Source organism: Aquarana catesbeiana, linkage group LG01, assembly GCF_042186555.1.
Source record: "Aquarana catesbeiana isolate 2022-GZ linkage group LG01, ASM4218655v1, whole genome shotgun sequence".
NCBI classification, from domain to species: domain Eukaryota; kingdom Metazoa; phylum Chordata; class Amphibia; order Anura; family Ranidae; genus Aquarana; species Aquarana catesbeiana.
The window spans coordinates 493,666,839-493,693,653 of NC_133324.1; the positions used below are offsets into that span (position 1 = coordinate 493,666,839).

A 26,815-nucleotide genomic window follows, 5' to 3' on the forward strand; every position below is an offset into this window, starting at 1 on the left:
GCTAAAACATTTTAATGGAACTTAAAAGTATGAAATGTTTTTATGGTGCAAATCCAGATCTTTTTTTTTTTTTTAATCTTTCAATAATGAATCTGAGATCAACGAAAGTGAATGCAGTTACTTTTTCCAAAGCTTCCATGTATTTTCAAGTAGACCTAGACATAAGATGTTTAAACTGATACTAAAGGCTCGTCTTGTTTTACCTAAAATAAAAGAATAGGCTTTGCACAGAGCGTCCCCATACCCCCTCTTCTGGGGTCCCCTGCAGGCCCTCTCGCCTGAAGTCACCTATGTTATGAAAAACGTGGGAGCTGCTATTGCTGACCTTTTTTCTGAAAATACTAATTAACCAGCTTTTAAGATGTCCCACCAAAGATGGCTCCCATAACCAAATAGTACTTCTGTATCTGACGGTTTATGTTATATGTGGTAATATCACAATGGGGGCTTTATTACACATTAAAAGGTCTAAATGTAAAATGCCTTGTAAATGAATAAAAATGGATCAGGATGGATGAAATAGGGAATACACTAGTCATAAGTTCTAATAGTTAACAAAGCTCCAGAGTTACAGCATTGATAGGATTATAGTCGCAAGATTAGGAAATACAATAGGCCCAGAAAAGACATTGTCAACCAGACCTTCCACTGATTGTGGTTATAGTAAATAGTTTGGACTGACAAGTTGACTTTAGGGCATAACTATACAAGGGCTTTTGATCGCTCCATTAGGAATGCTAAGATCAGAAGTCATATCTTCCATGAATGTCAGGTAATTTATCCATAGAGTGACTCATATCTTGCTTAAGAAAAATACACAATCTACAATGCCTTCACTGTTTTCCTGACATGAAATGTAATTTTATTGTGTCAGTTGACAGTGTCATTTCTTGTATGGATAATCGTAAACTGTGAGAGGATTTTTTTTTTGTTTAAATCTTTTGACACTTATACTACAGAAGTGTATTCCTTACATCAGCTGGTTCACTTTATTGTCTGCACAGCTGAGAAGTGGTACATTAGCACAATGAAGATATCTGGTGCTGGTCTAGTATCTTACACTTTACTGTTATAATAGATTTTTTATTGCATGGTAAAAAATAAACATGGCACAATATACAGCACAATAACCTGATGCAGGGATGTTTGACACCTTAACACAATGAAGAGCGCATCTGGGTACAAGAATAAAATGTAGACGCCATTACTTTTTAGATCTGTGAATATAAGGATGCCTGTAGGCATGGATGCTGTTAGAAATCATGGGGCCCCGTACAGCCTACTATGCTTCAGTGATAAACACAGGAGCGATCGATACTGTTAGTTCACGATTCTTTCTGGAAAGTAGGGGGCCTGTACATATGAAAGATTTACTGACCCCCTTATCTGAAATCCTGAAATGACCCCTCCTGTGTGCCCTTGGCAGCTCCCAATGGGAGGGAGAGGAGGAGGGAAGGCAACAGCGCTGCAAGGGAAAGGATACACAGGGGGGGCCCCGACAGCGTGGGGGTGCATATACAAGAACCGATTCCCCTGCAGAGCGGCCAAAGGGAGGGAGAAACTGGCAGAGCTGCAGGGGGAGCCATAAGAGGATTGGTGTCAGCAATAATGCAGTACAGCTGGCCTTCCTGCTTGGCAGGTGCCTGGGCCCCAATTTTAAACTAAAAAGGTCCAGACTCGGCTATACTGCCTTATCAGTGGCCCTGTCTGTAGACATTTGTGTAAGAGTACGTGGTGGTCAGGTAACCTAGACTTGGACCAATGATTGGAGTGGATGATTGGCGTCCCACTGATGTTGCCCAACAGGGGGAACAAACCTAGACCTAGAAGGGTTCTTGAGAAAGGGGTTGAGGGAACCTCCTGCAGAGGTTGGTTATCCTATACTTTTTATTAATACTATGTACAGAATAACCATAAGACCAGAGTAACCAGTGTGTAGAACTTTGGAATCCTGCAAATGGGATGATCTTTTTGCAACCGTTTATAAAGCAAAATATATGCTGTCCTAAACCATGTGATGAGGATAGAGCAACACAGAAGACAATAAGAGGAAGGAGGGAGGAGAACCTGAAAGGCTAGGTGGAAATGTGGTAAACAAGCACTCAAAGCGGTAAGGTCTATAGGTGTAATTATAGTGTCTAAAGTGTCGCTTTCTACACAAGAGAGTGTTTTTATCAATGAATTTCTGTTATTTCTTTCTTATTAATACATTTTCCTTACTATTTATTTGCAGTGATGTGATTGCATGATCGCGGCATGGTTTTGCAGTCAAATACTGCTCGTTGCATGAAAATTGTTTGGACGGCCTAACCTGCAGACTAACAACTTCTTTAGGGGTTGTGGTTTAACAGTGCTTGCTTTCTTACATTTAATGCTTCTACGTTAAGCGATCCATACTGTTTTCACATCCTGGTTTTGCAGGTATTGTGTATTTTACTTTTTAATTTTACTAATAACAGCTTATATGTAATAATAGCCTATCCATCACGTGAGCCACATTCTGGTTAATTAAAGGTGTTGGTTAACACTGTGGGGTTGATTTACTAAAGGCAAAAAGACTGTGCACTTTGGAAAGTGCAGTTGCACACGGCAAGAGCAGTTGCTCCAGAGTTTAGTAAATGAGCAGAAGCTCTGCTGACTTTCATCAACCAATCATGTGCAACCAAAAATGCTGTTTTTTTTTTATTTTCCTTGCATGTGATTGGGTATTCTTTGCAAAGTGAAGCTTTACTTCATTTACTAAGCTCTGGAGCAACTGCACTTGCAGAGTGCAATTGCACTTTCCAAGGTGCACAGTCTATTGGTCTTTAGTAAATCAACCCGTGTGCTCTAACTGTGGTCTTCAGGAACAATTGGTAGGTCATGTTTTCCACACCAAAAGCTATTTTCATTGAGGAGGAAGTGCAAGTAGAGACCACCTTAAACTAAAAAAAAAAAAAAAAAAAGCCTAGATTCTAAAATGTATTAGGACCTTTACACAAAGATCTCACCACCCAGTCATGCTCACCTCTCATTCTCATTACTTTTTCATGTGTTTTTTTTATATATATATATATATATATATATATATATATATATATCTTACATTACACTGAATGCAGCAGAGCAAGCAAGACGTCTGCTGTTGATATTGTGCTGGGGTAGAACAAAGTCAGGAATGCTAGTGGAAAAATCGTTCTGAGGTCATAGGGATATATTCAGAGGGTTATATCTGAATAGATGCTTTGACGGACATGCCCAATTAAAGAACTACAACAAATCTTATACCACTGGTTCTGTGAATAAAGCTGAAAAATTGCTACAGTCCTGAGAGATTTAATTGGAAAAAGGCATAAAAAGTCTATTTACATGAAATACTTAGTGACTAAAGCAATTAACAAAAAAAAAGTTCCAAAGTGGTACCAATTCTACTAAAATGATGATTGTTTTTCCATTTTCTTAGTTCTATAGACACCTTCTGAATACAAGCCTTCAGTAATTCAGGTCATGGCTGCCTACATGCTTGGAAAAGCAGAGTGTATATATGACCACATAACAAAATGACAACCCAAAACAAGCTGGAGGGATATAGATGATCAATTCTTGTTTTACATTTTTTGTTGTATAGCACCCTCTGATAATGTTGTTTTTTTATTTTGTGCATATGCCTGTTACAAAATGTTTTGTTTACATAGTAGCCTTTCTTAAAAAAAAATATTTTAAGTTATATGATACTGCCTATTGTATGTTATTATAACAAGTTATTGATTTACTTTTTTCCAATATTCTATGTAATTAATTTGCATATACTGGCTGCCTTAGCATTTTATTTAAATAAATTGTGCTCATACTTTAATATATTTCTACTTAACACCTAGTATATTTATATCCACACATTTGTATCTCTAAACAGGGAACTGAAGGCTCTAATTTTTCCCATTTTATTGTATAATATAATTAAACTTTTTATGACAGTATTATGTATAGAGCCACAAGACTTGCTGTTAAATTCTTTTATGTTGTGTAAGCTTTAAGGTGAGTTTTGCTTAAAGTAAGTATTTTTTTTTTAATGTGGCTGTATTCAGAGTTAGTTTAAGATATCAGCTACAAAGGCAGTTGTGTGTGTGTTTTTTTTTTTTTTGTTTTGTTTTTTTAGCTCAGTCCAATGACTAAAATCACTTGTGATCAATTACTGAAGAGTAGCGGTTGATCGCTAGCAGATGGAACAGTGGAAGGACTATGGTTTTAGCTGTCATAATTGCAAACTATTGCAGCAATGTGCAGTCATGTGCTATTCGCTACTACATGCTACTATGTAGCTTACTCCTAGGGAGCCTATTCTATCAGCGATTTAATTTGCTACTCGTCTCAGTTATTTTACTAGTTTTAGTGAGAATTGCCCGTGTAGCTTCGATTTGAAGCTGGAGCTACATGCGCTGTGTTAAGTTTCATTCATATGGGTGCTGAGAACCATCCTCTGATCTGTGAATCCACCTTTAAAGCTGCTTGTAGGCAGCCTACAGAAGTGGATGCAGAGACTGCAGGGGCACAGTTGCATGTCAAAATTTGACATTTGGGCAAGAGTGCGTGCACAGATCCGAATGCAGACAGTGTGGAGGAGATTTACTAAAACTGGAGCACTCAGAATCTGGTGTAGCCAATCAGCTTCTAACTTCAGCTTGTTCAGTTAAGCTTTGACTATGAAACCTTGAAGCTTATTGATTTCTATGCACAGCTGCACCAGATTTTGCACTCTGAGGTTTTAGTAAATTTCCCCCTGTGTGTAGCCTCCAAGAATCAAAATGGTAATTGCTAATTAGTATCACTGTACTGAGATTATTAGTTGTTGCAACAGTAAAGTCCACGCCCGGGCAGATTTCTAGCTCTAAAACTGAAGGGCATTGAAAGATCTGTAAACCCATTTTTGATGAAGAAAAGAACAAATGTTGATTATTTGTTTTTTGTTTTTGTTTTTTTTCTAATATTTCGGTAAATCTCTGCACAAGAATAACGAGCAGCCTCAGTGTTCCAACTTAGAGTGGACTCATACTAAACTAAAGTTTAGCTGACTAATGGAGATGATTTAGTACAGTTTATTGCAAAAAAGCAATAAGTAACAATGTAGTTTAGTATATATTTACCAAATGGGTGCAACAGGGCACTTCCACCTGACAGTGCCTAAACATGCTCTGGTATTCTAGATGCACCATAGCCTATCTGGAATAGGCATGCTACTCTTTTTCTTCTGATTACATTGGTGTCATCAGGGTCAGTTCTAGAAACACAAATAACTACTATGGGGCAGTAGATGAAAAAGTGGGCTAGAGAGCAGCTGCAGGAAGCTTATTTTAAGTGCTATGAAATTCAAAACAGATTTTTCTCATTGCATGAAGGAAAGGGTTGCTCGAGTCTCTGTCCACATTGCCTAGTCATTTCATGTAATGGTATGAATACCATGTCATGTATTTCTGGCAGATCTGTCCTTTTTGTTCATGCTTGCCCACCATTTAGGTCTGTTGCGCAACCCCTATGAAAAGTAGTGGCGAGTATGGGCACTACAGATAATGGGCGGATGTCTCCCAGCTTTTCACTTTAGGAAAGACCTCTGTGGCTAGCCCAACATGGTACAAATTAGTTTCACTCGTGGCAAAATTTGAATATTATTATAATAGAGGCAGTACAGTAAACAAAACAGTCTAGCCATCATATGAATAATCTTAGTATTACGCAATTATGCTACATCAGAAGTTGTCAAGTCTTCTAGTGTAAGGGGTCAGATTAAATTATTGCATTTGCTACAGCTATAACTGTGACTCAAGTCAGAAAAAAGCCCTGTAATTATGAGAGACTTCATACAGAAGGAGCTTTGTGATATACGGCTACTTTGGAATGTCAGTGCTTTTCAAAATTTGTAAATTGAAAATTCCACCCAAGGTTCACAGTTATTACTGACATAGAGTCCTTTAGTATTAGGAATAGAATATAGAGGCTTAGTGAAATATAGCTGCAATTTCCGTCCACTTAGGAGTGCTTAGAGCATTTATATTGTAGTTCCATATTCAGTCGTGCATAATGGATTAGGGCTGCCTCACAAGCATTGTTCCTTGGTGTTCTACTTCTCTTATTTTGGCCTCAGATTGGGTATCATCTAGACCTAAACTGTCTTAGAATTCAATTTTCTGTAATAAACAATTCAGCTTCTGCGGTCAGCAGTACATAGCAGGGATGTTGCAATCAGTAGTATGGAGATTCATGTATATATGATGAATGGTTATCATTTTGAACATAAAATGTAAGTTTTCCACACAATTCTTCCAGTGTAAACAGAAGTGTACTTTTGTTAAGGAACCTGTAAATAAACTATTTTGAAAGAAATGTGCCTGGAATCTGCATCTTAATAAAAATGTGGGGGTTTTATTGTTTGTTTTTTTTTCTGGCCAGCATCTATAATGTTCATATACATGATGAAAAAACAAGATTATTGAAACACTTACAAGTCCCATCATGCCTCTGCCTGTGGGAGTCATGCTTTTAACTGTCAGCCTTGCAATGCATCATGGGATTTGTAGTTTTGCAACAGCTGGAGGGCCACCAGTTTGAGTCCCCTGGTTTAGAATAAAGTAGATTTAAGCCAAATCCTAAAATAAAATCTCATACAACCATTAAAATGTTTAAAGTGATTTCTAAAGTTCCCCCCCCCCCCCCACATTTTTAAAATTGCCAGTTTTTTAATCAAATACCTGGTAATGCTGCCATGAAGGCATATGTTCAGGCGCTTCCTGTTGTAGGGCCACCAAACTGTTACTGTTTCCCATGTGTGTTCTTGTGTTCTCACTCAGATTTCTGGTGGAGGCTAAAAGTGGCTGTTTTAACACACATTACACAGGCATAGTCACCATCAGGAAACCCACCCTGAGAAGTACCATGCAGTTATCACTGGAGTAAATGCATGTAGACAGGAAGTGGCAGTAAATGGGTAATGCAAAACCGAATAATTAAAAAAACATGGAAATTGTTTGATGCATCATGCTTATAGCAAACTTAGGGGTCAATTCACTAACGTTTACTGCATGCCATATTGTGGTCATGTGGCTCATTTGCCTAAATTATTTCATGGGTAAAAGTCCCATTCACAAAAAAATGAATATGTGGTACTTACCGCTAAATGAAAAATGTATCGTTTAAAAAAACATGCGGGTAAGCTCTTTAGTCCAATTCACAAATGGAACAGAGTGTAAAAAAGCATGTGATTGTTATCACCAGGGTTTTGCTGATGGTATCACATGCGGTGTTTGTTTAAAAACTATGTGGGGGTCCCCCCAATAGCTGGTTGCTGAAAAGCAGTTTGGGAAGTCAGCCACCACATCCTTAACGGAGGACTCATCAGCTGTCAGCGGGTTTTCCGCTGATGGCTGAATGGAAAAAAAAACATGCCGGTAATAAACATTTATGAAAGAAAAAACAGCGTAGGGTCTATCCACTGTTGGCCCTCCAAAATCCATACCAGACTCTTATCTGAGCATGCAGGTCAGGAAAGGGGGAGGAGACAGCACCCCCCCAGACCATACTAGGCTCCATCCCCCCCCCCAAAACAAGGACCTCAGCCCCAGATCCCCCCGCCACCTCTGTGCGAATGAGTATAGGATACATTGTACTCATTCACCCAAAAAAGTGGAAAGAAGAGAAAAAAAGTTTTTGACGATTCCTTTATTAAGAAAAAAAAAGTCCCCTGATGTAAAGCCATCGTCGATCACGACACCCAATGCTGGACCCAAAAAAAGAAAAAGGTTAAATAAAAACTCTGCTTGCTACGAACGCTCGCACGATCTGCCTGCTCCACCGTGTCAGTTATTTAAATAGGTAAGGGGCGGGGTCACTTTACCTGCTGACACCACCCCTTGTGACATCACCGACCAAGTATGCACCAGGTGATGTCGACGGTTGCCCCGCCCCTTACCTTTTAAAGAACTGTCATGGGTGAAGCAGGCAGACCTCGGGAGTGGAGGTGTTATTTTTTTATTTTTTTCCCGGTCGGTGGTGGCGGGCGTCGTGATTGACGATGGATCTACATTGGGGGGGGACAATTGTGGTTTTGTTTCTTAAGGAACTGTTATACTTCTTTACTTTTACACTTTTCGGTGAATGGGTAGGGGTACATACTTACTCATTCACATGGGGGAGGGTTGGGATCTGGGGCCCCTCTTGCCCCCCTCAACATAGGGCACCCACACCCCCATGTCGAGGGCATGCGGATTAGTATGGTTTTAGAAGGGGGGGCGCTCAAGTGTCGTCCCCCCCCCCCCCTTTCCTGACCTGCCGGGCTGCATGCTCGGATAAGGGCCTGGTTTGCATTGGGGGGACCCCCACGCTGGTGTTTTTTTTTGTTTGTTTTCATGCCGTCTTTTTTTTTACATTTGGCCATCAGGGGAACGTCATCCGTTATTGGTGAGGCAGCCGGCTTCCCAGCCCGCTCCTTAGCAACAAGCTCAATGTGATAATTTACTGCATTAACCACTTGCCGCCCGCCCTATTACAAAATGACGACGGCAAAGTGGTTTGATATTCCTGACCGGACGTCATATGACGTGATCAGGAATATCGAGCCGATGCGTGCATCACGGCGATCGTTGTTGCAGGGTGTCAGTCTGACACCCCGCAACACCGATCTAGGTAAAGAGTCTCTGACAGACTCTTTACCACGTGATCAGCTGTGTCCAATCACGGCTGATCACTGTGTCAATAGGAAGAGCCGGTGATCGGCTTTTCCTCACTCGCGTCTGACAGAAGCGGTTGCGGTCAATGCCACTATATCTGATCCAAAGTTCTATCTCTCTGTGGTGATATTTACATCTACCAAGTTAATTGGTGAAACTTCTCTTAATATACACATATAGACAACATGAGGGTTATTATATCCTCTTGCATTCAATATAAAGGCTCCAGGCTATTTAGAGGATATGTAAACTAAAGGTCTACTCACTTACTGGTATAAAGAGATGGGAGGAGAGACAGATGTTCCCCCTATCTATTAGCCTCATATAAAAATGAGATGAAAAAGAGAAGGTAAACTAGTAAATACTGTCTTACTGAAGATCTGGGCTATCTGCTTTCTGCCCTATGAAAATATCTATCTCTCAAATATGTAATACGAGTACACTTCATCCATGTGGACACAAACCACCACTAATGGATGAGCCCCATATATCCCCAAATCCACAAAAAAGCTTCTGTAATAATCAAGACTGCATTGACACAGGGCATATCTCACCCCACAAAAATGAAAAGGGGGGGGGACATGTCAGGGAAAAAAAAATTAAATCATGTGAACCTAAATGAAAATAAAGTCAGAAGGTGCTCCCAAAATAAAATCACCCAAACCTAACATGTTTCACTGTTTAAACAGATCTTTGTCAGAGGTAAGAAAGTCAAAGAAAATGAGCAACCAAGAGTAGCTGACTGTCACATGTTTTGGAATTTGGCAATCTAGAACTTAGTGGTGTATCCTATTGAAGAGGGCAAATTTAGCAACTGTTATTATTAGGCAAACTGCTGTAGAATAAAGTTATAGGTAGCTGAGCGCTGCCCGGTGCAATTTTTTTTTTTTTTTTTTTAAATATACACATTTTGGGGGGGGTGTCTTTAAAAGCAACATTGAAATGCTGCTGCCATAACCACATTTATAGTGAGGTGTGGCTGGCTTACCCAAAATTCCCTTTATTAGGCCTTCTGGTCATACTTCATAGGCCATGCAGTGCATTGTAGTTCAGAAAAAAATCTCCCAGGCAAATCTCAAACTTGCAAACTTGGAACCCATGGTAGCAGTGAACACAAACCTCATTCCTAGTCTAGTGTTCCTTCCCTGCTTCAAAAGGAAAAGGTAAGTTTATTGGTTTCTGTACCTTTTTATGTGCTTCTATGACTGTTGTTGTAATTGGAGTGTAAGCTTCTCTTGATAGGACCTGAGGTAAATAGTTATGTGTACTCTGTAAAGTACTGCATGACATGTCAGTGCTAAATTATTATGGTAATTATAAAAATACTATGTATTAATACTATACTGTGGAATACAATGTTTTTTCTTTCTTTTGTAAACTGCCAATCCCATCGGCCCCTAGCTAGTAGAGATGAACAAAGGCAGACTAGTTTGTTGACACGCCCAGTCTCGGTGACAACCATGGCTCACCCCATAGATATAATGGAGAAACAAGTGTGTAAATGAAGACAAGTGTAATCTTTGCAGGATTACGACAGTAGGTGAAAATAAGGGAAAACTCCTGTAAGAAAACTATTATGACCACCACATCTAAGGACTGCTAAGCTGCAATATACAAAATAGTTTTTATTTTAAATAACGCTTGATTGTGCCCCAGGCATTTAAGTGGTTGTAAACCTAGTTCCACCACTTTTACCTACAGGTAAGCCTATAGGAAGGCTTACCTGTAGGTACTGGAAATATCTCTTGAACCTGCATGGTTTAGGAGATATTTACCATATATGCTTGCGCCGACGTCATCGGCGCATGCGCACTGAAGAAAGGGAAGGGGTTTCTAAAGGGCCCGTGCCGTAACCGGCGGCTCCCACGCGCCGGTCACAGTCAGAGCCGGAGTCCACAGCCCTGGAAGGAAGAGGGGTGAAGATGGATGCGGCCACCAGCGAGGACATTGGGGGCTTCATTTGCAGGTAAGTGCAACATAATGGGCTAGTATGTGATGTATACTAGCCCATTATGCTTTTACTTTGCAGGGGAAAAAAGAGGGCTTAAAGCCCATCAGGGTTTACTTCCTCTTTAAGGTGATATACATCCCAAAAGCAAACCTTTATTATATTGCAGTTTACCAATTTCTTTTTCGTACATCATGGGACACAGAGTCAGGCTAATATTCATTACCTGCTGGGTTATACTTCATCAGGTGAATGAACACTAGTAGACCAAAGGTCTTCAGACAGGAAGTGATCCCCTATGGGCGCAGCAGTTTGGTGGCCATGGCGCACGCAAATTCGTCGTACGAGAATACAGTCACACCCATTCACCGGGACCTCAGGGTGGCAGGAAGCATGATAGATCCCCCTCCCCGAAGTCTCCTCGTCTGGAGCAGGAATGATTTAAGGATGAGGAAGCGCTTAAAGCTCAGGATTCGGTGGAGTGCCCGGCAGATGAGTCTGCTTACGAGCAATTTGGACAAGAAGATATCCACTCCATGTCTGCCTCTCAGTTGCAGAGGTTTTTGATCCTGACCAAAATGGTTCGGTGACAGCCCCACTGGTCCTCTTTGGGATCTCTGAGACCTGTTCAGGTCTCACAGACTTTCCCGCTACACCCCCTGTTGGAACAGGCGGTGTATGCTGATTGGGAACATCCTGACAGGACTTTTTTGCCTCCTAAAAGGTTTTCCCTTTTATATCCCATGGATGAAAAGTTCATTAAAAAATGGAGCGTGCCAGCCGTAGATGCAGCAGTTTCTTCCTTAAACAAGAACTTAACTTGTCCGGTAGATTATGCACAGGGTTTGAAAGACCCTGTTGACAAGAAATTGGAGTTATTATTAAAGCCTTCCTTTTCTTTGGCCAGTTCAGCTATTCAGCCAGCTGTTGCAGCAATTGTTATTTGCCAGTTCGTAAATGATCAAGTCAAATGGCCGGATAGGCCTAACCAGGAGGATGATCTGCCTGAAAGACAGAGATTGCTTGAGCAATGTGTTTTGCTGTTGATGCTTTAAAGCAGTGGTCATCAACCCTGTCCTTAGGGCCCACTAACAGGCCAGGTTCTATGTATTACCTTGGGGAGATGGAGACTAGAATACTGCAATCACTGAGCAGCAAATGATATCACCTGTGATGTATTTCAGTTATCTTGCGAACCTGGCCTGTTAGTGGGCCCTGAGGACAGGGTTGATGACCACTGCTTTAAGGGGTTCAATACAGCAGATTTCTCATCTGGCTCTCTTGTCTGTACATATGCACAGACTTTTATGGCTTAAGAACTGGTCAGCCGGGCTTCCTTGTAAAAAGTTATTGGCAGGTTTCCTGTTTCATGGGGAACGTTTATTCGGTGATCACTTGGACACATATATCCAAAAGATTGCTAGGACACTGGGGTTAATTTACTAATACTGGAGAGTGCAAAATCTGGTGCAGTTCTGCTCAGAAACCTATCAGGTTCCATTTTTTTTTTTTTTTTTTTAGTACAAGCCTATTTGAATGAGCTGATGTTATAAGTTGTTTGGCTACCATACACAGTTGAAGTAGAGGCGAAGCCCTAAGCACCTACCATGACAGATTTCTTAAACTTCTGGGCAGGATAAGGACTAGCACTATTCTGGCTTTAACCCCAACGGTGGACATACTTCCAAAGCAGATTTCAGGGACGGGGCTCCACATCTGCCAGTCCTCAGTCCCGGACCCGTAAAGCACCCTGCAGCTAACGTAACACAATGCACCATGTGCCAAATTGAGTGCCCATATAGGATCCAGTGCCCAAAGCAACTTTTAAGGGCTGGCCCTGTGTCTTTGTTCAGGTGGGGTCTGGGTATGCTGCCCCCCCCCTCCCAAGACTCAGCTGACGAGTCAACCATTATGGAAAGCTGTTTAAGGAGAGCCACACAAATTATGTTGCAGCTAGGAATATGATAGAAGAATCTTGAGAAAAAAATACAGTATAAGAAGACATCTATCAGCTAAGGACGCTAGCAAAAAATAGGGCTTGCTAGGAGTAGGGTGAGAGGGATGTCCTTGCAGCTTTTTTTTTGACAATGTCCAATCACTTGATGGTAGATATAACTCATGGCTAAGACTAAGATCCTGTGTACATTTAATAAGTGTTTTTTTATCTTTTATATTTTTGGTCAAAGTTCTATTTTAAAGTAAAAATAAAAGCAACATTTTTTTTTTGTATAGAGTAAGGGAGGGCTGTAACCTCCTTTTTATCAGTTTTTTTTTTTTTTTTGCCATCTCAGTCACATTAGGGAGATTTACTTTAACTTCCTGTCCCATATCAAATTAAGGGAATCCCTTGGGCCCCCCCCTAGGTCACCAAAACTAGTGTCTTTATTGGAAGACTTTACCTCTATTAGTTTTCTGTGGAAAATCCAAAATTTGGGATTTACTTTTACTTTCACTTTCAATGATAGCGGTAATCAGGACAAGTAAAGAGGGTGAATCTCCCTAAGGGGGGACACAGACAGCAATAAATACCTAATAGGTGTTCTAATCCATCTCCACTCTATCCAAAAATGCCTTTAGTTATACTTTAAGTTTTCATTTCCACACATGTTCTCTCCACTACAGCTAAATTAGTGACTTTGTATAGTCACTTTTGGAAGGTTTGTCCCATTGGAAGGTTTCCCCTCATTTACTTTCCGGGGACAACCCAAAATTTGGGATTTTCTTTTACTTTCACTTTTAATGATAATGGTAAACAAGATGCATTGAGAGGGTGAATCTCCTTAATGGGGCACAAACAACAATAAAAACTGACAGGTCCATCTCCATCTTTTGAAGAGTAACTCAACTTTTGTTGAGAAAAAAACATTCCCCTCTGGGTCAGTAGTGTATTTAGGTTGTTTGCTGCCCTAGGCCTGACTAAACTCGTGCATCCCTAATTTAAATATGACCCACCCCTTCCTGTCAAGGCCACACCCCTTGCTGTTTAAGACCCGCCCTGAAATTTTCGAGTAGGAACACTAGTTCTGAGGGCCGGGGGGTGGCAATGGATTGCCTTAATTTGCTTAGATTTCCTCTCACTTCCTGTTTGGCCATGGGGCAGGGAGTGAAGGAAAATCTCTGCAAAACTGACAGGGGCTATAACCCAAATGAAAGAAAAAAAGTGTTGCCCACAGTTCTACTTTAAGCACAAATTTCTGATAATTTTATGGAGAGGACTAAGAAGATATAACCATGCCAATGTTACAGCAGTAAACATATAGCACAGTGGGGAAGGTTTGTGGTTCAGGATGATAGGACAGTCAAAATTAGAAGCGCCCCCCCCCCCCCACACACACACGCACTACAGTTGCGGATTGACGGCCGTCTGCATACCAGAAGCAGTGCCTAATTTGCCTCTCAGCCCAGTCCGCCCCATTAAACTGGTGCTACACTAACAGCGCAAGCCAGCGGGGACTCTTTACGTGCTGCCCCCCTGCAAAGTGCTGCCCTAGGCCTGGGCCTTTTCGGCCTAGGCCAGGATACAGCGTTGCTCTGGGTGGTCTATGCACATTACAAACATTTTAACAAACTTTGTTGCAGATTCTGACCTTTTGTTATTCTGAAGATTTCCATGTGTGTTTGTCTGTGTCCATGTGGGAAAGTGAGTCTTCATGATTATCAATCAGCTGCAGCACCTGCAGGGCACTAATGAGGAAAGTTGCTGGGCATCCCTTTAGATGTGATTTCCTATTGGGAGTATCTCACAAAAAATGACATTTTTGTTGCAGGAGATGCTTGAAATCTGATTTGTATCTTAGTGCAGACTTCTGGGAAAATCAGTGCGGCAATCACACAAGCAGGAAATGATGTTTCCGGGGGGCGTACTGTACACGTTTTGTGTACAGAATGTCTCCAGGTAGCCATATTGCATTGCAGTTTACAGAAAATTAGAGCGGCTGCAGATTGAAAAGGAAAGGTAATTTTTATTAACATTCCATCACAATATGATTGTGTCGCAATTGTATACGCTATATTATTTTTTTCATTTATTTTCCCCACGAGAGTGGAGTTACCCTTTAAGCAGTCACCCGTGTGATGACTGTGTTTTGTGTCCAAAGGAAATTTTTTACATTTAGCCAAAGGCAAAACGGTATGCCCATGTGAACGAGGCCTAACTGTATGAATTCTTTAACTTTCTTGTTAACAAACTAGGCCCAGATATTTCTAAAACAGAAACACTATAACTCCTGTCCAAAGAAAGCCCACAGGCTCAGTATTTGGCTCTATAAAGCTTTTAAATATACAAATGAATTACAATACTATGTCAGTACAGCGCATCTTGAGGCCCCTTTCACAATTATGTGTTCTGGTAACACCTGGAAAAAACATGCATCCCAGTGTGCATGGATCCTTAAAGCGGAGGTCCACCAACACCTAGAAAAATTAAGTCAGCAGCTACAAATATTGCAGCTGCTGACTTTTAATATATTTTTATTTATTTTAGGTACTTATATAGCGCCATCAATTTATGCAGCGCTTTACATATACATTGTACATTCACATCAGTCCCTACACTCAAGGAGCTTACACGCTAAGGTCCCTAACATTCATACATACTAGGGACAATTTAGACAGCATCCAATTAACCTACCAGTATGTCTTTGGAGCAAGGGAGGGAACCGGAGTAGCCGGAGGGAACCGGAGGTAACCCACGCAGGCACAGGGAGAACATGCAAACTCCAGGCAGTTAATGTCGTGTTTGGGATTCGAACGAGCAACCCTTCTTACTGCTAGGTGAAAGCGCTATCCACTACACCGCCTAGCTGATCTTCAGATCGACTGTTGGGTGCAGCCACCGCCATTGCCAGTAAGGGAGCCCAGCAGTGAAGCCTTTCGGATTCACAACCAGCTACCTACTGCGCATGCGCGAAGTGTGCTGAGCTTTCTAATTGGCCTGGTGGCGGAGGAAGGCTGAACTTCCAAGAGACGGCACCACGGCCCCGTCTCTTTTGTTTGGGTACAGCATCGCACGACCTCGCAACTGTCAGTTAAAGCGACGCAGTGCCGTATCGCAAAAAATTCCCTGGTCAGGAAGGGGGGAATTTTCTTCTCGGGGTGAAGTGGTTAAAGCGGATCTTCACTCCATCTGAGCACCACAATCCAACAACACTATTTAATTCATTTGTGATATTCAAAGCAAACTCCATCCATCCATAGTTACATAGTAGGTGAGGTTGAAAAAAGAACACAAGTCCATCAAGTCCAACCTATGTGTGTGATTATATGTCAGTATTACATTGTATATCCCTGTATGTTGTGGTCGTTCAGGTGCTTATCTAATAGTTTTTTTAAAACTATCGATGCTCCCCGCTGAAACCACCGCCCGTGGAAGTGAATTCCACATCCTTACCGCTCTTACAGTAAAAAACCCTTTACGCAGTCTAAGGTTAAACCCCTTTTCTTCTAATCTTAATGCATGGCCACGTGTCATTAATGGCCATCATCATCAGCATTTAGACTTTATAAAAAAATGCAACATGAAATGTAAGGGTGCAATCAGGATGACTAAGATAGAACATGAAAGACACATAGTGGAGGAGAGCAAAAAAAATCCCAAGAAATTCTTTAAGTATGTAAACATTAAAAAAATGGAGGGCAGACCATATAGGCCCCATAAAGAATGAGGAAGGACATCTGGTTACAAAGGATGGGGAGATGGCGAAGGTATTGAATTTTTTCTTCTCCTCCGTCTTCACAAGGGAATCGAGGGGCTTCAGTAACCAAAAATGCAATGTTTATCCTCATGAGACAACACAGGAAGCACCTCCATGGTTAACAGAGGACAGAATTAAAATTAGACTTGGGAAACTTAACATTAATAAATCACTGGAACCGGATGGCTTGCACCCGAGTGTCAAAAGAAGAAATGGACGCACTCTGTACTCGATCAAAATTCTTTTATTCAGAACATCCCAAAGTGTTGACAGAAAGCTGGTAGATGCATTTCACACACTCCAAGTGTGCTTATTCATTGAACCCGAGGGAACTCATTCAAGTAATTGCCAGACCATTATTCCTAATTTTTACTGACAGTCTACTGACTGGAATGGTACCAGCTGATTGGAGAAAAGTCAATGTAGCACCAATATTTAAAAAGGGCCCAAAATACATCCCTGGGAATTACAGACCAGTTAGCCTAACATCAATAGTATGTAAACTCTTGGAGGGGATGATAAGGGACTATATACAAGATTTTAGTAATGAGAACGGTATCATTAGCAGTAATCAGCATGGATTCATGAAGAATCGTTCTTGCCAAACCAATCTATTAACCTTCCATGAGGAGGTGAGTTGCCATCTAGATAAAGGAAGACCCATAGATGTGGTGTATCTGAATTTTGCAAAAGCATTTAACACAGTTCCCCATAAACGTTTACTATACAAAATAAGGTCAGTTGGCATGGACCATAGGGTGAGTACATGGATTGAAAACTGGCTTCAAGGGCGAGTTCAGAGGGTGGTGATAAATGGGGAGTACTTGGAATGGTCAGGGGTGGGTAGTGGGTCCCCCAGGGTATTGTGCTGGGACCAATCCTATTTAATTTGTTCATAAACGACCTGGAGGATGGGATAAACAGTTAATTTTCTGTATTTGGGGATGATACTAAGCTAAGCAGGGCAATAACTTCTCAGGATGTGGAAACCTTGCAAAAAGAAAAAAAATAATGGGGTGGGCAACTACATGGCAAATGAAGTTCACTGTAGAAAAATGTAAAATAATGCATTTTGGTGGCAAAATATGAATGCAATCTATACACTGGGGGGAGAACCTCTGGGGGAATCTAGGATGGAAAAGGACCTGGGGGTCCTAGTAGATGATAGGCTCAGCAATGGCATGCAATGCCAAGCTGCTGCTAACAAAGCAAACAGAATATTGGCATGCATTAAAAAGGGGATTAATTCCAGAGATAAAATGATAATTCTCCCACTCTACAAGACTCTGGTCCGGCCGCACCTAGAATATGCTGTCCAGTTCTGGGCACCAGTCCTCAGGGAGGATGTACTGGAAATGGAGCGAGTACAAAGAAGGGCAACAAAGCTAATAAATGGTCTGGAGGATATTAGTTATGAGGAAAGGTTGCGAGCACTGAACTTATTCTCTCTGGAGAAGAGACGCTTGAGAGGGGATATGATTTCAGTATACAAATACTATACTGGTGACCCCACAATAGGGATAAAACTTTTTCGCGGAAGGGAGTTTAACAAGACTTGTGGCCGCTTAATAAAATTAGAAGAAAAGAGGTTTAACCTTAAACTATGTAGAGGGTTCTTTACTGTAAGAGCAGCAAGGATGTGGAATTCCCTTCCACAAGCGGTCTCAGCAGGGAGCATCGACAGTTTCAAGAAACTATTTGATAGGCACCTGAACGACCACAACATACAGGGGTATACATACAATGTAATCCTGACATATAATCACACACAAGGTTTGGACTTGATGGACTTGTGTCTTTTTCTGACCTCACCTACTGTGTAACTATGTAATTATTTATGAAGAGTATACATTTGGATTCAACTGCTTCATTGTTATCACCTTTTTATGTTTCCTTACACTTTCAAATCTGGTTCAGAAGCACTGGCTTCTACACATATGATTGTTAGCTTAGATCATATTGCCAATATTTCTAGAACAGCAGGAAAAAAAAAACTTGAATGGCGTTTTGAAAGTGTCCAGTTAACTTCCGTAGCAGTCTTTTTTATTCCATACATGATTCCACAATGGTATGAGTGCTCTTATAAGTAAGGTAAGGTAATTCGTTTCATGCCTGTCAACCTCTCCAATAGCGTGAGCTGCATGGCAGCCATCCTGAAGTCAGGAACACTGTTAAAATCTACATTTCATTTGCTAGCAAAATAGAGTGATTTTATTTCAGATAGAACAGAAAGCTGTGATATAATACATTTTGTTCATTAAAAATAATTTACAAAACAGTCAATCATATGTGCCAGTTTAGTGACTGCAGATCAGTAAATGAAGCCCTGGGGTCCATGGAATACTTCCAATACTCATGTTACCAGCAATTGGAACACTAAAATAGTGCAGTGAAAATATATTCCTGGTTCCACTAAGTCGAGACCTTGCTCATCTGGTCAAAAAGGGAGCAACAAGGTGGAAATAGGTGAGTGTGTATCTGCCCTGTAAAGGGATCCTGTCACTATCACAGAAGGACCAAAAGTGTGACCAGACCCTAAACAGAATGTGCCAAATTTATGTTTAGTAACAGTGACAAGTGAAAATAGATCACATTGAAGTTTAAAAATGTCACTTGTTTCCCCAAATTTTACAAATATATTCATATAATTTTCTTTGCACAGAACTATAACAGATGTATTGCCTCCCAATAAGGAAAATTAGGCATTTCTCAACCTGCAATAGCACATCAGTACCACATGGTGGCAGAATTCTCATAGGGAACTGCCTGCAAAAAAAGACAAACTCCCTTTATTTACAGTAAAAGTACCTTGGGTCTTCAAGTTCTTTTTTTTCTGTGTAATGTATAAAAGACTGTTATTAAGAAATAAAGTGATCCGTTCAAAAATAAAAAAATGTCTTATTAGAAAACAAAATAATGTTACTCACATTTTATAAATCTAAGGTAAATCTATATCACAGTAGAATTTTACATTTCCCAAGTGCATTATGGGATTAATATGGAATCATTCTTCTTAAAAAGAAGAGAAAAATTACATATACTTTTCAAATAAAAGGCAACATTTTCCAAGTACATGATTTTAAAGGTCCAGTACAAGGTAAAACTGTTAGGGCATGGCCACCTGAGCAAGATACTTGCATGCCATTAGACATCCTCCTGTGCTTGAAAACACCTAATCCTCCATTAACAAGCCTTTTGTGTAAGTTTGTGTATTGGCTGTATTGTTTCTCATCCTCATTGCACTATTAAAAGTTGCTGTAAATGCCAAAGTAAAAACAATAGATGAGGTAGCAATGGTGAAATGGCTGAACTGCTGCTTGTTGTGTATATAGAGTGCACAAGTCCTCTGGGTTGTGGCTCCACTGTACTGTGTCCATTCTTAATTCTGATTTGTGGAGGAAGATCTGTAACACTGAAAAATAAGACCGGAAAAATGTAAATTCAACTAGCCAATAAACAATCAGGAAATAATAATGGAATAATAATAATGGTTTGGGGTTGTATGTGTAGATAAAAAGAATCATCATTTTACAAATACATATATAATATATGACAGGTTCTCTTTACATCACTTCTACAAGAAAACCAGCTGAAAAAATGTAAACAAACTTGCAATGGTTATAGGCTATTTACAGGCTCTGCTGCCAGTGATGTAAGCCTTAAAGTGACACTATACAATATTCTTTTTCTGCAAAAAAATCCATATCCGCATTAATTGTACTGTGAACAGGTGGCTCCCGCTGCACTGTAGCAGTCCCATTATAAGTCACTGATCACAGCCTTTACAAGTATAAAAAAAATATTCCAGTATATATACACCATTGTAGATGCTATAACTTTCATACAAACCAGTCAATATACATACAGCTATTGTTTTTCTTTGTTTTGTTTTTTTCTACCAAAGACATGTAGTAGAATGCATTTTGGCCTAAGTTTATAAAAAAATATATATATATTTTTACATTTTTTTATTGGATATGTTTTATAGCAGAAAGTAAAAAAATCTTGTTTTTTTTTCGTCTATATAATAAAAGATAACAAACAAGTGATCAAATACCACCGAACGAAAGCTCTATAAGTGTGAAGAAATTGTATTTATTTCATTTTCATTCCTTGTTGCATTCTTTGTAAAGTCTGAATGCTGATGATGATCCCTCAGCCTTGTATTTTTTGAAGGCCTTCTCTTTTGCTTTATATGCATTTTTATATTGGAGTTAAGCCATCCAGGACTTTTGTTCGCTCTTTTAAATTTATTTCCCAATGGGATGCACTGGCTAATGCCCATTTTTCCTCTGTGTTCTTTATCCCTAAGATTTTATCCCAATTTATATCTTCTAGCAAGGTTCGTAGTTTGGGGAAGTTGGCTCTTTTGAAATTTAATGTATTTGTATTCCCCTTATGTTTCCTATTTGTGTGATTTATACTGAAGCTAATCGACCTGTGATCACTGTTTCTTAAATTGCTCCTTATTTCCACATCCGTGATCAGGTCTGTATTGTTGGTATTCAGTAGGTCTAGTAACACTTTGTTTCTAGTTGGTGCATCTACCATCTGACCCATGATATTGTCCTGCAAGACATCTAGGAACTGGCGAGCCTTAGACGAATGTGCGGTTTCTTCCGCCCAGTCTATGTCTGGATAATTAAAATCCCCCATTATGATGACACTTCCCATCCTTGCTGCTAATCCAAACTGTGATAGGAGGTCCGTCTCCCCCTCCTCTCTCAGGTTAGGGGGCCTATAGCATACTCCCAGTATTATTTTCTCCCTTGTTTCATCCCTTTGGAGCTCTACCCATAAGGATTCCACCTCCTCCCTAGCTCCCTTAGTGATGTCATCTCTCACATTCACTTGTACATTATTCTTGATATACAGGCATACCCCACCCCTTATTTTACCCTCTCTATCCCTGCCATAAAAGGAATACCCTTGAATGGTTGCCAGCCAATCATGAGAGCTGTTGAACCAAGTCTCTGAAATTCCCACAAAATCTATAGCCTCCTCGTACAACAGTATCTCTAGTTCTCCCATCTAATTCGCCAGGCTCCTGGCATTGGTGAACATGCCACGCAGTTTAGACCGTTCGCATACTGTCCTCTTATTGGGTGTTCTGAGATTGCAAATAGGACTTGTTACTATACTTACCTCAGGTTTATGTGCTTTACTCAACCAACAACTAATGCCCCCAATACTACTCTCTGGAATATGCTCCGCGCTGACTTACTCTACCTCTGGACCCTCCCCCTCGTCACCTAGTTTAAAAGCCCCTCCACCCGCCTCTGTGCTGGCACCTGCTGTGTACGTTCCCGGCTCTTCTTTAGTATTTAGTATGGAGGGACTTCTCAGTGCTGATTGATGCTTCCTTAGATTCAGAACCTGGGCTTCCTGGGAAACAATGTTCTTACATTTTGCACAGCAGTATTCGCCCTCAATCAGATAATCAAGGAACAGATACATGCCGCAAGATGTACACCGAGTTGCATCTCCACACCTGCTGGGCATCGCACCTACTAATTTAATGAGGATTGGGGTTTATACCCTGTCCAACTTAACTAATAACTAGCTTCCTGACACGAATACTCAACAATACAACACACAGGTACACACAGGTACAGCATTTAATGACGGCGCAATTTCTCCCCCATTTCCATTAATAGGAACAAGCAGTGAACGTTGGTTGCGGTCATGTGCACTGCTCTATGCACACTATAAATCCCAAAGTCCATATTCCCTAGTCTATCTTGGGAGTGAGCAAGAGAGGGTGGCAACATTCTTACATAGAATGGGACCGTAGAAAACAAACCTAGTCATCCTCTACCAGGAATTCAGATCACAGCAGCAAAAAAATTTTGGGGGGAAATTTGGAGGAGGATAAGAGTTATAGAAGGTACTTTTAAAGTTAATACATACTTGAATAACATTTTTCTTTCAAACTAGAGTTTAGTGGTTAAACATAGAGAAATGTGCATGTTTTGCGAAGATGTACTACATATGGGTTTCTTTTTTTGCCCTGACATTTTAAGTTTTTAGTCTTAAGTCATCATATATGTAGTTTAGTGGTTGACCAAATTATATATTATGTGTGACTAAATTTTACTGATTTCATCATAAATACCTGTATGTGGAAAAGGGATGTTCCATGAAAGGCTTTTTTAGTTCTCGCTGCACTGTTTTGAAAAGCGCCAGATACTTTTTTGTTCAATAAATGGACAGCTGCAATTGACACCAAGGTAATATGTCACAAAACACACACATAGCTATACATGCAGCCATAATAGATTTAGCTGCTTTTCTGTTGGGGTATTTCACACCTTAGTGCTGAAGGTTTTCTGTTTGCTTTCCCTGTTTGTCCCCTTTAGACTTTGCTAATGTGTAACCATGACACCTACAGTCTGGTTGCAGGGTCAGTAGTAAAAAAATTGGAGTGACATATATTTTTGATCACTGATTGAATGAAAAAAATCCAACAGGCTGGTTGTACTAAAGTTAATCGATGGATCGACTTCAGTACAACCAGCCCTACCCATTGATTGATCAAATCTTGACCGGTCCCTGCTGAACCAGCAGAGATTCAATCTATCTATTGTATTTCAAAGAGATCTTTGTTTTGAACACTATGGGGTTGATTTACTAAAGGCAAATTGTCTGTGCACTGCAAGTACAGTTGTTCTAGATCTGAGAGGAACATGCAAGGAAAATGTAAACAAAAATGCATTTTTGCTTGCACATGATTGGATGATAGAAATCAGCAGAGCATTCTATCATTTCAGAGCTTCCCCTCAGATCTTGCACAACTGCAATTGCACTACACTTACAATGCACAGACTATTTGCCTTTAGCAAATCAACCCATATGGCTCTTAGTCTTCACTAACTTATTACACATTGGGGTTGATTTACTAAAGGCAAATATACTGTGCACTGCCAGATCAGTTGCTCTAGAGCTTAGTAAAGGAGGGGAAGCTGACTTCTATCATTCAATCATGTGCAAGCAAAAATGCATTTTTTTTTTTTTTATTTTCCTTGCATGTGATTAAGTATTTTTTTGCAATATGAAACTTTCAGCTCTGGAGCAACTGCACTTACAGTGAACAGTATAATTGGCTCTAGTAAATCAACCTCATTGTTTTATTTTAGGGACAGATGGGGCTTTGGTTCGGTATTAAATTTGTGTGAATTCCTTTTTTTTTGTTTTATGCCCTGTATACACGGTCGGATTTTCCAGCGGAAAAAGTGCAATCGGATTGTGTTGTCAGAAAAAATTCCGAGCATGTGTGGACTCTATCGGACTTTTTCTGTCGGAATTTCCGGCACACAAAGTTTGAGAGCAGGTTATAAAATTTTCCGACGACAATATCCGATCGGTTAAATTCCGATCGTGTGTACACAAATCCGACGCACAAAGTGCCACGCATGCTCAGAGTAAATTAAGAGATGAAAGCTATTGGCTACTTACTGCCCCGTTTATAGTCCCAACGTACGTGTTTTACGTCACCGCGTTCAGAACGATCGGATTTTCCGACAACTTTGTGTAACCGTGTGTATGCAAGACAAGTTTGAGCCAACATCCGTCGAAAAAAATCCATGGATTTTGTTGTCAGAATGTCCGACCGTGTGTACAGGGCATTAGGGTTTTGTTTAAAAGAAATGGTGAAAAATCTGAAAAAAAAATTCCACTGTAATTTTTCCTAACACAAGATTTCCATCATTTGTGCACTCCAGTAATTGACCTCCCCCAAAAATAACCACCAGAAAATGTTTTTTTCATATAAGTGTGATTTCCATTTAACATGGTGGAATGGTAAGTTTATAAATAAACATTTCCAGTTTACTTTACCAGAGCTTTATCTCCCTTCTCATGCTACACTGTGACATATGGAGGGGGGGGGGGGGGGGGAATGTGATCACTTAACCACTTGCTTACTGGGCACTTAAACCACCTCCTGCCCAGACCAATTTTCAGCTTTCAGCGCTGTCACACTTTGAATGACAATTGCGCGGTCATGCTACACTGTATCCAAATGAAATATTTATCATGTTTTCCCCACAAATAAAGCTTTCTTTTGGTGGTATTTGATCATTTCTGAGTTTTTTATTTTTTGTTGAAAAAAAAAGACAGAAAATTTAGAAAAAAATACAAAACAGTTTTATATTTTGTTATAAAATTTTGCAAACAGGTAATTATTTTCCTTCATTGATGTACGCTGATGAGGCTGCACTGATGGGCACTGATAGGCTGCACTGATGGGCAGTGATAAGCTGCACTGATAAGGTGGCACTGAGGGGTGGCACTGACGGGCACTGAGGTGTTGCACTGACGGGCACTAGGCGGCATTGATGGGTATTTATAGGTGGCACTGATAGCTGGCTCTGATGGGCACTGATAGGTGGCAGTGATGGGCACTGGTAGGTAGCACTGCTAGGTGGCACTGATGAGGCATTGACTGACACCACCAGTGGGCATTCATAGGTGACACTCCTGGGCATTGATAGTTGGCACTGATTTACACTGGTGGGCAGGGCACTGATATGCACTGTGTGGACACTGGCAGGCAGTACTGGTTGGCACAGATGAGACGGCTGTGCCTGTTCCTCTTCGGGACCAATGTCCGTTACACATAACGCGATCAGCTGTCATTGGCTGACAGCTGATCACGTGGTAAGGGGTCGGGATCGGCTCATTACTTCGATCTGTGATCACCCAAGTCTCATTGATTCGGTGATCACAGCGCGTGCCACGCACACCCTGCAGGGGGCGCGCAGGGAGCGTGCAAAGGGGAGGACATCTATTGATGGCCTCCCAGCAATGTAGGTCCACGCTGTAGCCGTCATTTGGGTATAGCGCGGATGGGAACAGGTTAAAATCCAAATGGCATTGCGTTCTTTTATGTAAATATTTGATGCAGTAAATACAAATGTCATCCAGATCATTCAACATCATTGTTATGACCTGGGGATTATAAAAAAAAGTGTGTGTGTGTGTGTGTGTGTATATATATATATATATATATATATATATATATATATATATATATATATATATATATATATATATATATACAGTATCTCACAAAAGTGAGTACACCCCTCACATTTAATTATATTTTTTCATGTGCCAACACTGAACAAATTACACTTTGTACAATGTAAAGTAGCAAGTGTACAGCTTGTATAACAGTGTAAATTTGCTGTCCCCTCAAAATAACTCAACACAAAGCCATTAACGTCTGAACTGCTGGCAAAAGAAAGTGAGTACACCCCTAAGTGAAAGGCTCCATACCATTGTAGGGGGGGGGGGGCGGCGTCAAAACGTCACTTCCGCCCATAGCTCTTAAAGCAACATTTTTTTTTAATGACATTTCATTTATTTTAATTTTTTTATTGCATTTTAGTGTAAATATGAGATCTGAGGTCTTTTTGACCCCAGATCTCATATTTAAGAGTTCCTGTCATGCTTTTTTTCTATTACAAGGGATGTTTACATAAAAGTGACACTTTTTTTTTTTTTTAAAGAACAGTGTAAAAATAAAAAATAAAATAAATAAGAAAAATTTTTTATTTTAAACGTGCCCCGTCCCACCGAGGTCACGTGCAGAAGTGAACGCATACACGAGCAGCGCCCATATATGAAAACTGTGTTCAAAGGTATCGCCATGATCAATAGAGCGAGAGCAATAATTCTAGCCCTAGACCTTCTCTGTAACGCAAAACGTGCAACCTGTAGAATTTTTTAAACGACGCCCATGGAGATTTTTAACCACATAACGACCGGCACACGCGCCCTTCTCGAGCTCTGTGAGTCTGACCGCGGGTCCTGCAGACTCGATGTCCGCGGGGATACCCATGATTGTGTCACGGAGAGGAAGAACGGGGAGATGCTAATGTAAACAAGCATCTCCCCGTTCTGCCTAGTGACACTGTCACTGATCATAGCTCCCTGTGATGTGTCATACACAGCCCCTCCACCCCACAGTTAGAAACACTCCCTAGGACACACTTAACCCTTCCCTAGCCCCTTAGTGGTTAACCCCTTTACTGCCAGTGTCATTTTTACAGTAATCAGTGCAATTTAATCGCACTGATTGCTGTAAAAATGACAGTGGTCCCAAAGAATTGTCCGATGTGTCCGCCATAATGAAAAATCGCAGATCGCCGCCATTACTAATAAACAAAAAAATTTAATAAAAATACCTTTTGTGCAAACCAATCAATGCTTATTTTTACCAAAAATATGTAGAAGAATACGTATCGGCCTAAACTGAGGAAAACAAATGTTTTTTTATACATTTTTTGGGGATATTTATTATAGCAAAAAGTAAAGAATAATGCTTTTTTTTTCAAAATTGTCGCTCTATTTTTATTTATAGCGCAAAAAATAAAAAGCGTAGAGGTGATCAAATACCACCAAAAGAAAGCTCTATTTGTTTGGGAGCCACATCGCACGACCACGCAATTGTCAGTTAAAGCGACGCAGTGCTGAAT

General features: G+C 40.4%; 2 protein-coding genes across 3 annotated transcripts in view; one reads left to right on the forward strand and one right to left on the reverse strand.

Annotated features, from left to right (window-relative positions):
* The window catches only part of HOOK3 (hook microtubule tethering protein 3), a 133,440-nt gene extending 127,086 nt beyond the window's left edge, over positions 1–6,354 (forward strand). The window contains exon 23 of one of the 2 annotated variants that reach the window (XM_073592077.1): positions 3,443–6,354. In XM_073592077.1, coding sequence (XP_073448178.1) covers positions 3,443–3,461 — 19 coding nt within the window. In that variant the 3' untranslated portion in view covers positions 3,462–6,354. Of the gene's footprint in view, positions 1–2,233; positions 3,081–3,442 lie in introns of those variants that run through there. The other variant, XM_073592085.1, reaches the window with a different exon arrangement.
* An 11,898-nt stretch (positions 6,355–18,252) lies between these two features.
* Positions 18,253–26,815, reverse strand: part of TRABD2A (TraB domain containing 2A) — a 149,920-nt gene continuing 141,357 nt past the window's right edge. Inside the window, exon 7 of the mRNA XM_073592098.1 lies at positions 18,253–19,746. Coding sequence (XP_073448199.1) covers positions 19,569–19,746 — 178 coding nt within the window. The 3' untranslated portion in view covers positions 18,253–19,568. The remainder of the gene's footprint in view (positions 19,747–26,815) is intronic.